Source organism: Mesoplodon densirostris, chromosome 3, assembly GCF_025265405.1.
Source record: "Mesoplodon densirostris isolate mMesDen1 chromosome 3, mMesDen1 primary haplotype, whole genome shotgun sequence".
Classification (NCBI taxonomy): domain Eukaryota; kingdom Metazoa; phylum Chordata; class Mammalia; order Artiodactyla; family Ziphiidae; genus Mesoplodon; species Mesoplodon densirostris.
In genome coordinates, this window is record NC_082663.1 from 133282915 (window position 1) to 133296144 (window position 13230).

Genomic DNA, 13230 nt, shown 5'->3' on the forward strand with positions numbered 1-13230 from the left:
TGTAGTGGACTGGTTCGGTGTCGGCCTCTCCCACTGTCAAGGTGACGTCGAAGTTGGGGCTTGCCTTTTTCAATACTGCATGTCCGCTGCCTAACACAGAGTCTCACGATGGTAGATGCTGGATGTCAAGAGCTGGATGGATGGGTGGATGCACACATGTATGGACCAACAGAAGAACAGATGTGTGTGTATATGCTCTGCATGATCCCCAGGGACAAGAGGGGAATGCGTCGAGCACCACCCAGTTTTGTTCTGTTCTGTTTTATTAATTTTTACTGGAGCATAGTTGCTTTACAATGTTGTGTTAGTTTCTGCTGTACAGCAAAATGAATCAGCTATACGTATACATATATCCCCTCTTTTTTGGATTTCCTTCCTGTTTAGGTCACCACAGAGCACTGAGTAGAGTTCCCTGTGCTATACAGTAGGTTCTCATTAGCTATCTATTTTGTACATAGTAGTGTGTATATGTCAATCCCAATTTCCCAATTCATCCCACACCCCCTTCCCTGCTTGGTATCCATACGTTTCTTCTCTACATCTGTGTCTGTATTTCTGCTTTGCAAGTAAATTCATCTGTACAATTTTTCTAGATTCCACATGTAAGCGATATTAGACAATATTTGTTTTTCTCTTTCTGACTTACTTCACTCTGTATGACAGTCTCTAGGTTTTGTTTTCATATCAACAGACCCTAATGCAGTAATGCTTCTTGATCTGGCAACAGAGGAAGGCAGAGTGCTACCTGAGAGGATTTTCTAGAAGCTGAAGCTGTCCCCTATGCCATGACTGTTTCTTTCCAATATTGTTGGAGGGAGGGAAGGGGTGGCATATCACAGAGGTCAAGAGCTCAAGCCTTGTGGTCTGATTGGTGGAGTTCAGAACTCAGCTTTGCACTGTGCTGGCCCTGGGCCTGCCCTTCCCAATTTGTAACCTACCTCACAGGATGAAAGAAGTCAATGCACGGGAATGTCCTTGGCATGGTGTCTGACACTTCGTAAGTGCTCAAACGTCAGCTCCTAATATGCTACTATACAGAGGCACTGTATGCGCCACTGCTGTCTTAAATGGAGGACACGCACACAGTCCCACCTGCTCTGATTCACTGTCAGCCTGAGAGTCTGACTGGACCAGTACACAGCAGGGTTGCAAGGCTGCTTTTCAGTGTGCCCTTTTCTCCCCTCAGGCTTGCTGTACCTGACAATACAAGGACTCCACCTCTAGCCCACTTTCTGATTTGCCTTCTCTCATCTACTCTCTACTAGGTAACTAACTCACCTATCACATTCAAAATTGTACCTTAAATACAACTCAAGACTCTGAATGCACCTAGATTTAGTGCTAGGATTCTATTACAATCGGATCCGAGAACTCAGAGCCTTTATCTGATTTCTAGGTTTGAAAACCTGCACTGGGGGTTGCTACAAGTCTGACGAGCAAATAACCAAAGTGTGCTCAATCAGTAAATATTTGTCAACTAATTAGACTAGAACGTAGACTGTTGGAGCTTGAAGAGATGTTAACCCTTATGGAGTTCAAAGCGCCAACTTACAGATGGAAACTGAGGCGCAGGGAGAGCCTGGGATTGGCTCAAGGTCACATAATACTGTGCTGTGATAAAACCAAAAAGAGAATCCTCCAGGTCTTCTGGCATCTAATCTAGTACTTTTTCTACAAGACCAAGTTATCTTTTCTAATTGAATATTTACTGTGACAGATTTAAAGAAATGTGCTACAACTAATTATATTTCTGAACGTGTAACCAATTATGCATTCTCCCACAGGCCTTGGGGCCTACAGACTCTTAGTCTCTCCCTCTCCCTCGCTGTTGCTGCTCAGGCTTAGCTGAAATGAGGAGCCAGATTGAAGGTCAAATGCTGAGCAACTCAGCAGACCAGGGTCCATTTGAGTAAATCCAGGCCAGGCTACCTCCAAGCCATGCTCTTTTAGGGAGCACTGGTTAAACGTACCCTCTTAGCCTTAGAGAATAACACACTCAATTTAAGGGAAAAGAGATTTGCAAAAGGGAAAAATAGGGAGATAATTCAAGGACGGGGGAAACATCCTGGCCTCCGTGTGTGTAAGGGTTCGATCGTGCCTATCTGCGCCCATTTCTTCCACCCCATCTTACCCATTCCTCCTCTACTTCTAAAGTTCCAGCAGGAAACACTGGCCATGAGGGCCCCAGAGACCCAGCTAAAGGTGTGAAACCAAGTAGATGTCGTCAGGGAATAGATCGGAACATGAGATTTATATCCCACTAAATAATATTTCATTGCAGTATGGAAAGTAAAGATCCTAAAAATACTGCAGAGAGCATATTATAATATGCTAACGGGGTTTATGTGCTCCCCATACACACCTCACCCAGTAAGATGGATTGTGCTTTTTGACAAATCTATATCTAACACAGGGAGAATAATATACAGTGTATGCTTCCTGGTGGAGAAATCCATATATATGGAAATCTTGATTCTGGCAATTACAATAGACACTTAAAGACAGTGCCTGTTGTCGGCTGCAAGTGGCTAGAGTGTCCTCGTTAGGGTGAAAGAGAAAAGAGTGTGAGTAGTGAAGGATAAATAGCTACTTCAGAAGACGCCTACCCAGAGCAGGGGAGGAAGAGGTCCAGGGTGACCCAATGGTTCCTCCTCATCCCCTTGTGCAGTGCTCTCATCAAGCACTCATCATTCATTCAACAAACATTTATTAAGCACCTACCATGTCCCAGGTGTTATGCTGGCTTTGGGGCATAACTGAGACCCCTGTTGTTTTGTTTTGTTTTGTTTTGTTTTGATTTTTGTGGTACGTGGGCCTCTCACTGTTGTGGCCTCTCCCATTGCGGAGCACAGGCTCCGGACGCGCAGGCTTAGCGGCCATGGCTCACGGGCCCAGCCGCTCCGCGGCATGTGGGATCTTCCTGGACCGGGGCACGAACCCGCGTTCTCTGCATCGGCAGGCGGACTCTCAACCACTGCGCCACCAGGGAAGCCCGAGACCCCTGTTTTTAGGGAATTAACACTGACCGGAACAGTCACAGATACATACAAGTAAAAAAAGAAAACACCTTCAAATAATAATAATTCAAGTATGAAAGATAAGACAGGGGGATGTGATAGAGACTTACAGAGGGTTGAGGGGGGGGTGGAATCACTATTTAGAAGAGGTGATGAAAGAAGTCCTGTTCAAGGAGGTGAGATTTGAGTTGAGATAAAATTGCTGAAAAGGAGTGAGCATTGCAAAGAAGTAAGGGAAGAGCACCGCAGGTGGAGGGCAGAGTCTCCAGGGCAGAACAAGTGTGGAGGCCGGAGGAACAGAACGAAGGCCAGGCGGCTAGAGCAGGGAGCAAGGGCAGTGGTGTGAGGTAGGAGGGGGCAAAGGGACAGGTTACTCTGCCTCTGAGTCATGGTCAGATGTTTGGGGATTTCTCCTGTGTGCAGTGGGAAACCTCAAAATTTTTAAGAGGTTTTTGCACAAGGAAGGGAAACAGTGTGTTTTCTTTGTTTTTTTGTTTTTTGTTTTTCTAATTAAAAGGATCCCTCTGGTTTTTAGGTGGAGGATGAACATCACTACTGAAAACCAAATGCCATAAAGCTGGGGTCCATGAGGGCCACCTTTGGATACCAGGAGGGCTGTGGAGTGGGTTAAGAGCAGGCCTATGAGGTTCTGGTTTCAAAGAGTGGTCAGTCAATGGACGGTGCACCTTGAGAAGCAGTGCATGCCCAGTAATTCAGTATGCAAGCAGATGTTAGGGGGTTTGGATTAACAAATACACACTACTATATATAAAATAGACAATTAACAAGGATCTACTTGTTCCCTATAGCACAGGGAACTCTATATTCTGTAATAACCTATATGGGAAAAGAATCTGAAAAAGAATGGTTATATGTATATGTATAACTGAATCACTTTGCTGTACACCTAAAACTAACACAACATCATAAATTAACTATACTCCAATATAAAATAAAAATTAAATTTACACACACACACACACAATAAAGTGCACCTGCCAGGTTTCCTGTAGATGGTATGCTGGGTTACCCTGGAAGTTAGATAGATGACTTGTATGGTTCCATTACAGTCTTTAAGAGATTATCTTTCAGGGACATGAAGGGAGGGTCTAGGGACTGACTGAGAACTGAGACTCAGTAGGCAACTGGGTCCCAGTGGCTAATGGCATTCTTTAGTGCAGCGTGGCCCAGTGCATCAGTAACATGTTAAAAAGTATTCACCAACAAAGGGTCCTGGGGGCGTATGGATTTGACAAAATCTGTGTTAAAGTTGAACAGGATTCCTCTCCATCTTTTATGTAGCTGGTATGCAGTTTGAAACTCCAAGAGGAGGACAGGGTTTGCACCATTTCCCAAATTTCTCTGAGCAAAGAAGCCTTTTCTTTTTTAAGGAGCATTCTGCGGGGCTAATGTTCATGGAACACGTTTGGGCAGTGCTCATGGAGCATAATCTGAGAGCCCATCTACAAAGGCAGTACGGGGTCATGGAAGCAGGTGATATGGTAAAGAGAGCAGAAGATCTAGGAATATCAACATTATCCTCTTAAAAGAACATTGATGATACCAAAGTCACAGGGTCGTGATGAGAACTAAACAGCTTAACATATACGGCAGAGCGCCCTAAAACACTGCTACTGTGATGAGGATGACTCGTCTGCCTCACCATCCACATCAAGACGGTAATTTTCAGGCACTGGGGTTGGCACTGGGGTTGATCGCTTGACTGGGGCAAAGTCTATGAACCCTTATCCTGTATCACATATTATAATGAAGTTTAGTAGCGGAATTACCTGGACTTAGCCCCATAACCTTGGACTTTTTAGCATTATATTCTAACCAGCAGTGTAACCGAACACAAACCAGTACAGGTAACTGCACTGGGATCTTACAAAATAGCTCCTGTGGGGTTGCTCACACAGCTAAGCTACTACTGTGGCTGATACATTGTGGGGCGGGGGGTTGAAAAATCAGCCAGGAGGATGTACAAACACAAGATGAACATCAGCAGAGAAATGTACACTGAAAACTAAGGGTTGGCTGGGAAAATCTACCCTTGTTTTCTTGAACGTGTATCAGCAGCAAGCTGACAGACCTTCTTCCTAAGGCATCTTATTGTGCTTTGCCTTGACGTGATGGGCAGTGTCATAGACAGATCACTGGATTGGGTTCAAGATACCTGCCTAACTCAGATACGGTCTAGCTGTGCTACCTTGGACGTGTTCATTAACTTTCTGAGCCTTGGTTTTCCCCTTTAAAAAATGACCCAGCCATCCTTTTCCTACCTTAATAAAGGCATTGTACAGATAAAGTGAAAGAGCAAACAAAACAGCTTTGCATATATTTATAATTAATAACCATGACAACATTTGGTATGGAATTGGTACCTAATAAACATTGGATTCGACAGATGGATGGGTGGGTTGGACAGATGATTGGGTGAATGGATGCACAGATGGGTAAAATGGATGGACAGTTGGAAAGATTGGTGGGTTGAAAGAATGGAGTGATGGATTGGTTGGATGGGTGGATGGCTAGATAACAGATGGATGATGGGTTGGATGGATAGACTAGTGGATGAATTAGTTTTAGAGCCACCTGACAGCATGTTTGCAGTATATTCCATCCATTAATTTTTCTCTTCTCCTCTTCCAGTCTGTTCCCAGTTCTCTAAAGGAGTCTATGCCATCTTTGGGTTTTATGAACGGAGGACTGTCAACATGCTGACCTCCTTCTGCGGGGCCCTCCATGTCTGCTTCATTACACCGAGCTTTCCTGTTGACACATCCAACCAGTTTGTCCTTCAGCTGCGTCCCGAGCTGCAGGATGCCCTCATCAGTATCATCGACCATTACAAGTGGCAAAAATTTGTCTACATTTATGATGCTGACCGGGGTAAGCCAGGGGTTAGGGGAGGGGGACTGTGGAGGGATGAAGAGAAAATTATCAGCAGGAAGAAGAATGGTGCCTCTCTGCCTTCTTGAAAGGCAGGGATCATGGAGGAATGATCCAGAAGTGTTTTATGTCTGTGAACTGAATTTTTGGTAACTAATCTATAACTCACACGTGGAAACACGTCCATTGAGAGAATAACTGTCTTAACGCCCCATGTCACTCTACAGCTTACCAAGTTTCCATGGCTCCTGAGCCCAGACTCAAAGTCCAAGGACCTCAGTTGAATGGCTCATGGTTTGTGGCTCATGGCACGGCTTTTAGGAGCGTAGATTCTGGAGTCAGGCAGACCTGGATCTGAATTCTATGTTCCCTCCTCTCCAGCTGTTTGATTTTGGGCAAGCTCTCTCTGCCTCAGTTCGACCACTTCTGTAATGGGGATAAAATTCTCTATTCCTTTGTTTTTTCATCTCTGTAATGAAGATAAAACCAGTCTCTACCTCATACAGTTGTAAGGACTGAATGACACAATGACTAGAAAGGGCCTGTACAGTGCCTACAACATAATCAATGCGCAGGGTCCTCTATGTATGTTAACCGCTGTCATCATCATCACCAGCATCAACATCAACCTTCCCAGGCCTTTCTAATTCTGCCTCCACCTAAATTTTGAATTTTCCATTCCATTTTCTAAATGTTTCCAATATTTTTTTCTTCTCTGCATCTTGACTCAAACAATTCCAGTTTCTGGGATGCACTTCCCTTAAATCTACATATGCAAATTCTTCCTTTCTTTTGCAACCTACTGGAACACCACTTTCTCTATTTCCTGACCTTCTAAATGGAAACTCTCTTCTTTTTTCTAACGCCTGTGTTGCTTCTGTTGTACTGTCCTACCTTCCCCTGGCATACTAAATAGTCCTATAAGAACTCAGTCATTATTGTTGTAAATAAATAAATGGATCATACAAGGTCTGGAAAGTGAAGCACAGGAATTTTGCCCTGAGCAAAAAGGAGGTTTTACAGAAGTTTGCCTTTAGGGAGGCTTAGAAGACTTTTGAATAGGAGAGTGCTTTGTGAAATGGTTTTTCAGGAAGAGTTAGGCAGGCGTTATTCAATGAGAATTAGCTGGCAGGAGAGGCCAGAAGCACTCTATTTTCTTCGATTTTCCCTTCTCTCTATTTTAACGATTTCCCTTCTCAGACAAGCAGCCATTATGAGGATGACCAGCAGAAGGGTTATTTCAGGTCAGTTTTGTGGCATAATGAGGCCTGAGGTCTGGAAGTGGCAAAGGCAGAAAAATGTAACTTTCATTACAGAGGATCATCTCTGGGGTCAGTCAGCAAAAGCGCCCATACTCATACTCCACCCACCTCACAACTCTGAACTCAGAGTTCTGCCATTTGCTAGCTGTGTGGTCTTGGGCCAATGACTAAATCTCTCTGAACCTCCATTTCCACATCTGTGAAACATGGATAATAACAGTACCTACCTCAGAGAATTAAGTGAATTGAAGACAGGAAAGCTAACAGGGCAATGCCAGACACAGTAAACTTCCAGTAAACGTGAGACTTAAGCACACCAACCTTATCCTTAAAAAAAAAAAAAAAGGAAGAAACAACAGAATCAATCTACAGATGATTCTTTATGCCAGGCACCATATTGGTCACTATGGGAGGGATTAGCAATGTTATAGGAAGACAGAAATGATATATGTGCAAAAGATTGATTAATAATGCAAGAGTAAAATACGAAATAACCATCTGTTGCAGGCAGAATAATGACCTTCCCCTCTCCACCAAAGATATCTGTGTTCTAATTCCTGGAACCTGTGAATATGTCATGTTAAATGGCAAGAGGGATTAAGGTTACACATGGAATTCACGTTGCTAATCGACTGACCTTAAAACAGAGAGATGGGCTTCCCTGGTGGCGCAGTGGTTAAGAATCCGCCTGCTGATGCAGGGGACATGGGTTCGAGCCCTGGTCCAGGAAGATCCCACGTGCTGCAGAGCAACTCAGCCCCTGCGCCACAGACTACTGAGCCTGCGCTCTAGAGCTCACGAGCCACAGCTACTGAAGCCCATGCACCTAGAGCCCGTGCTCCGCAACAAGAGAAGCCCTGACAATGAGAAGCCGGCGCACCGCAACGAAGGGTAGCCCCCGCTCACCTCAACTAGAGAAAGCCCATGCACGGAAATGAAGACCCAACACAGCCAAAAATAAAAACAAATAAATTAATTAATTAAAAAACAAGAGAGATTATCCTGGATTATTTGGGTGAGCTCAGTGTAATCACAAGGGTCCTTAAGTGTGCAAGTTGAAGGCAGAAGAGTCAGGGTCAGAGTATAATGTGAGAGACTCAACCAGTCACTGCTGGTTTCGAAGCTGGAAGGGGCTATATACCAACGAAAGCAGGCATCCTCCAGAATCAGAAAAGGCGAGAACAATTTCTCCACTCGAACCTCCAGAAAATAACATAGCCCTGCCAATAACTTGAATTTAGCTCAAGGACATTCATTCCAAACATCTGACCTCTGGCAGTATAAGATGATAAATGTGTTGTTTGAAGCCACTATGTTTACAATAATTTGTTACAGCCACAGTAGGAAACTAATACACCATCTATGTCCCAAAGATGAAACAAAGCAGTATTGAGTAATGGATTCCTCTATCATTTAGCTATAAATCAGAAGAGAGTAGCTTAATTCAGTACACATTGATTGAATACCTACTGTGTGAGAGGCAAAGCACTAGGTACTGAGGTATATTGAACATTCGTAAACGTGGTTGACAATTATTAGGCGCTGTTTAGATATCAGATTAGCACATTTAATCAGCAGTTACTAAACACCCAATAGTAATCAATGTTTATAAAACCCTTGCCATGCTTGAGACATTCTCATTCAATCCTCATGATGACACCGTGAGGCGGACGTTATTAACATCACCCTTCTACCACTGAAGACACTAAATTTTAGCCAGGTGAATTAGTCCGTACAAGATCATTTAACTAGTATATTGTAGCATCAGGATTTGAGCCTCAGATTCGATGTTTAATCACTAACTGTATTACGTGCTATGTTCTGCAAACAGAAACACAAAACAGACGCAGAACCTGACCTCAGTGAGCTCAGACTTGCAAAGAGCAAGCTGGAGCTGAGTTTAGTGGAAGAGCGGGGTTGGTGGAAGTGGGGTGATGCCTGTGGATCCTGACTGCCACCTCTCTGTCCTACTCACCCGACCTCCAGGTCTGTCCGTCCTGCAGAAAGTCCTAGACACGGCGGCCGAGAAGAACTGGCAGGTGACAGCCGTCAACATTTTGACAACCACAGAGGAGGGATACCGGATGCTCTTCCAGGACCTGGAGAAGAAAAAGGAGCGGCTGGTGGTGGTGGACTGTGAATCCGAGCGCCTCAGTGCTATCCTGGGCCAGGTAGTGAGTGCAGCCAAGTGCCCTCAGGGTGGGCGTGGGAGACAGCTCATGAGCGAGCGGGGTGACCATGTGCCTTTGGTGTTACAAAGACAGTTCTTGACTAGATGAAACCAGAGGCCTGCCTTCTCACATTCTCTAATTCATACAGTTTAATTCTGCAATGTTACGGAATAGCGCAAACAGTGGGAGCCTTCACGCAGGACTTCAAATGGTTCTCGGATCAGTTAACCAAAAACTTACCCCCAGTGCTTCCTTTTCTTGTTAAAAAGCAAAATACATTGCATTTTAGAGTTTGTGAAGTGCTATCACAACCTGTAGAGCCAGATTCCTGGCTTCAGCTCTGAGTTCTGTTACCCACTGGTCCAGCATTTGGTTTCTCATCCATTTGGCCCACTGACCAGTTTTGAGTCCAAGGAGGCACCAGGCACCTCCCTTTCCTGGAACACATCCATGTGTCTGAGCAATTAATTGATTGTCCATTCCAAGAAAGGGCACTGTAATCTCAGTAGTATTTAGCCAGACATCTCTAAGCCACGGTTCCTCCAGTTCTCAGAAGTAAAGCATGTGTCACTGGATAGGTCACTTGTCTTTTTAAATTACATTTGTGTATTCAGACGCGCTAGCAAGGAAGTAGATTTTGCAATCATTTTTGAACAGTGCTATACAATTAAAGATGGCAGTTTTAGGTACTTGACAACATGACAGAGCTTGTTAATGGCCCTCAAGACCCCTGGGGCTCCCACAGGGAATCTCAGCACCAGCTCAGCAATTGCTCAGAGGCCTCGGGAACTGAATAGGAGAGATTTTGAAAGTCAGGGGTTCTTTGAGGCGCTAACTCTGTGTTCTACTTTACAAAGTGTGGATCTGGCTTCCCTCTCAGAGAGAGAAACCAGCAAAAATTGTTTCCATTGAGATGGGAGTTTTTTGAGCTGGAGTCATGGGACTGGAATTCTAGTTAAGTAAAGCAGAATAGAGTACTGGTTCAAAGTAGAGACCCTGGAGCCAGACCGCCTGGGATTCACATCCCCAGCTCTAGTATTTACTAGCTCTGTGACCTCGGGCCAGGTTTTTCATTTCTACATCTCAGGTTCCTGATCCATAAAATGGGCATAATAATAATAATGATGATAATAACTACCTTTAGAGAGCTCTTGTGAGGGTTAGAAGAATCTATGTATACATGTAAAGCACTTAGAATAGAGCCTGCCCCACAGAAAGTGATATATGTAAGGATTTACCTATTTTGGCTATTCATAGTGCCAACTGGTACTGGTTTTCTTTTGTTTTGCTTTGTTTTCTTAGTTAAACTTTTAATTTTGAGATACAAATTCATATGCGTGTGTAAGAAGTAATACAGAGATCCCATGTACCACATATCCAGTTATCCCAATGGTAACATCTCAGAAAACTACAGTAACTATAGTGAAATATCACAACCAGGAAATTGACACTGACATTGATACATTCGAGGTACAGAACATTTCCATCACCATAAAGATCATCTGTGTTGCCCTTTTGTCATCACCTGGCTTCCCTCTCTTTTTCCCTTTCCTCAGGCACTCTCTAACCTGTTCTCCATTTTTGTAATTTTCTTATTTTAAGAGTGTGATATAAATGGAATTACATAGTATGTAATGTTTGGTGTATGGCTTTTTTCATTTGGCATAATTCCCCAGAGATTCATTCAAGTTGTTGTGGGTATGATACTGCTTTCTTGAGTCACTCCCTCTTTGGCATAAGTGTACTCATCTGTAAAATAGGAATGAAGGCCCCTGTTCTACAAAGCTGATAAGAAGATTAGATGAGATAGGAGGTAGAGAAAGTGTTGAGTGATAAGTTGGTATTCTTAAAGACTGATGACTCCTGCTGTTTTATTCCATAGTAAAGATAAAGCTGTTGGTACTATTTTCTGAGTGCTTACCATATACCAGACACTATGCCAAGCTCTTTCCATGTATAATTCCACTTAATCCTCACATCATCTCTATAAAAACAGCTTCTACTAGATCCCCTATTCTATAAATGAAGAAACAAGAGATTACACTTGCCTGGGATTTCACATAGAAGGAAAGCAGGAAGTCAAATCTATCTTGGTCGGGCTACAGGGCCCAACCTTTTAAAAATGCAACTTTCAGCACATGTGCTGTCTATAGCTACCCCCTCTGTCAAAGGACAAACTTGTGTTTGGGAAGGAAGGAACTTGTTTGCACGAATATTTTAGATTGCAGTGTATTAACTTTTTTAATCGTTGGATTCTTCTGTTCTGAAAAGTAAGACCAAATGCTGAAAGGATCTTACAAATCACCTGATTTACCATTTGCATTCATACTTTACAGAGGGATGACTGATGGTCATACTGGTTGAATGATTTGCCTTGAGTTCAACTAGTTAGTGACAATGACCATGAGTCTAAAAGTTACATCTGATTTGCAGTCTGACATCTCAGCATCATCCTAGACTAGCTCACACTCAGTAATTGGGATCTTTTCAGTCTAACACAAATGTTCTGCCTAACCTAAGGAGGAAGACAATGCTTCCAAATTCCAAATAGGGAATTAACTGCCTGTCTCAGTCTCTAGTGCCCTGACTGGAATATTAGGATTCCAGAATATTAGGATTTTTGTTTTGTTTTCTTCCCTGCTGCAACCACAGTGCCTTGAACAGTGCTTGGCACCTAGCAGGTATTCAGTAAATATTTTTTGAATGAATGCGAAGAATAGGGAATCAATGAATGCTCTAGGATCCCAAATGTGAGATGGGTCTAGATATCTACAGGTAGCCTTTGACTGGAAAAGAGCCTTTAAGCTGGAGGTAAGAGCATGTAGGGAAGCCCAGAGGGCATGTAGGGGCCAAGGTTCACAGAGGGGCTTAAGAGGCCAAGTGGAGGATGTCAACTGTTTACTGGAAGGCAATGAAAAGGAGATGAACCCATGATTGTGACCACCTTTGGAAACCATCCCAAAGAGTCTGGGGTTTGTTCTGTAAACAGTGGAGAGCCAGTGAAGGTTTGTGAGCAGGGAACAGGGTTATTAGAATATAATGCTTTATCAATATATAAGACACTTAATTATGTAATACAGTCATTAAGTTCAGAATGAGTTAGAATGAGTTAGAGATGGATGAGGGACACCAGGACCAGGCCATCCATCACCTTACCCTGTTGTATTGTCTTCAAAGTGCTTTTCACCTGCTGAAATCTTGTTCATTTATCTGTTTATATATTTACCATCTGGCTCCCTGCTAAAGTGTCAACTCAGCTCAGTGAGGGCCTGGGGATCTTGCCTCATTTGTTCATAGCTTGTCCCTAGCACATAGCGTAGAGCTTGGCATGTGGCCCATGTTCAATAAATATTTGTTGAGTGAATTAATTAATCAGAGAAGGCTTTACAGAGTAGTTGGGATTAGAGCTCAGCCATAAGGGTTATGAATAATTAGAGAGAATGGGAAAAGGCATTCCAGACACAAAGATTGTGAATTAGGGCAATCCAGTGGAAATGAGCTTTGAAGAGATGGGGTGAGTGAGGCAGGGGACTCCAAGTGTACATTACCTTTATAACAACTTTCTCAGTTTGTAACCCTATGTACCTGTATCTCTTCATCTGTTTAAGTATGGGTCTCCTCCCAGTAAACTGTGACCTCCAGGACGGCATGCACCATGCTTGTTTCACTTTCCACTATATCTCCAGCAGAGTGCTTGATAGATAGTAGTAAGCACTTAATAAATGTTTGTGAAAGGGAAGCTAGGCCATCAGGTAGGTAGGTGAGTAGATGGGTTGGACGGTTTGTGTTAGGTCAAACCATATGAAATTACTGATTTTTATTGGTCAAAAGTCATTAATTATCTGCTGTTTCCTATGTTTCAACCTGTAATTTCATCCTGCAGGGACT

At 43.3% G+C, this 13230-nt stretch overlaps 1 protein-coding gene across 4 annotated transcripts in view; it reads left to right on the forward strand.

Moving 5' to 3' along the window:
- GRIA1 (glutamate ionotropic receptor AMPA type subunit 1) overlaps positions 1-13230 on the forward strand; it is a 318241-nt gene that overhangs the window by 160263 nt on the left and 144748 nt on the right. For 3 of the 4 annotated variants that reach the window (XM_060092085.1, XM_060092084.1, XM_060092086.1), the window contains exons 3-4: positions 5670-5909; positions 9158-9342. In XM_060092085.1, coding sequence (XP_059948068.1) covers positions 5670-5909; positions 9158-9342 — 425 coding nt within the window. The remainder of the gene's footprint in view (positions 1-5669; positions 5910-9157; positions 9343-13230) is intronic. The other variant, XM_060092087.1, reaches the window with a different exon arrangement.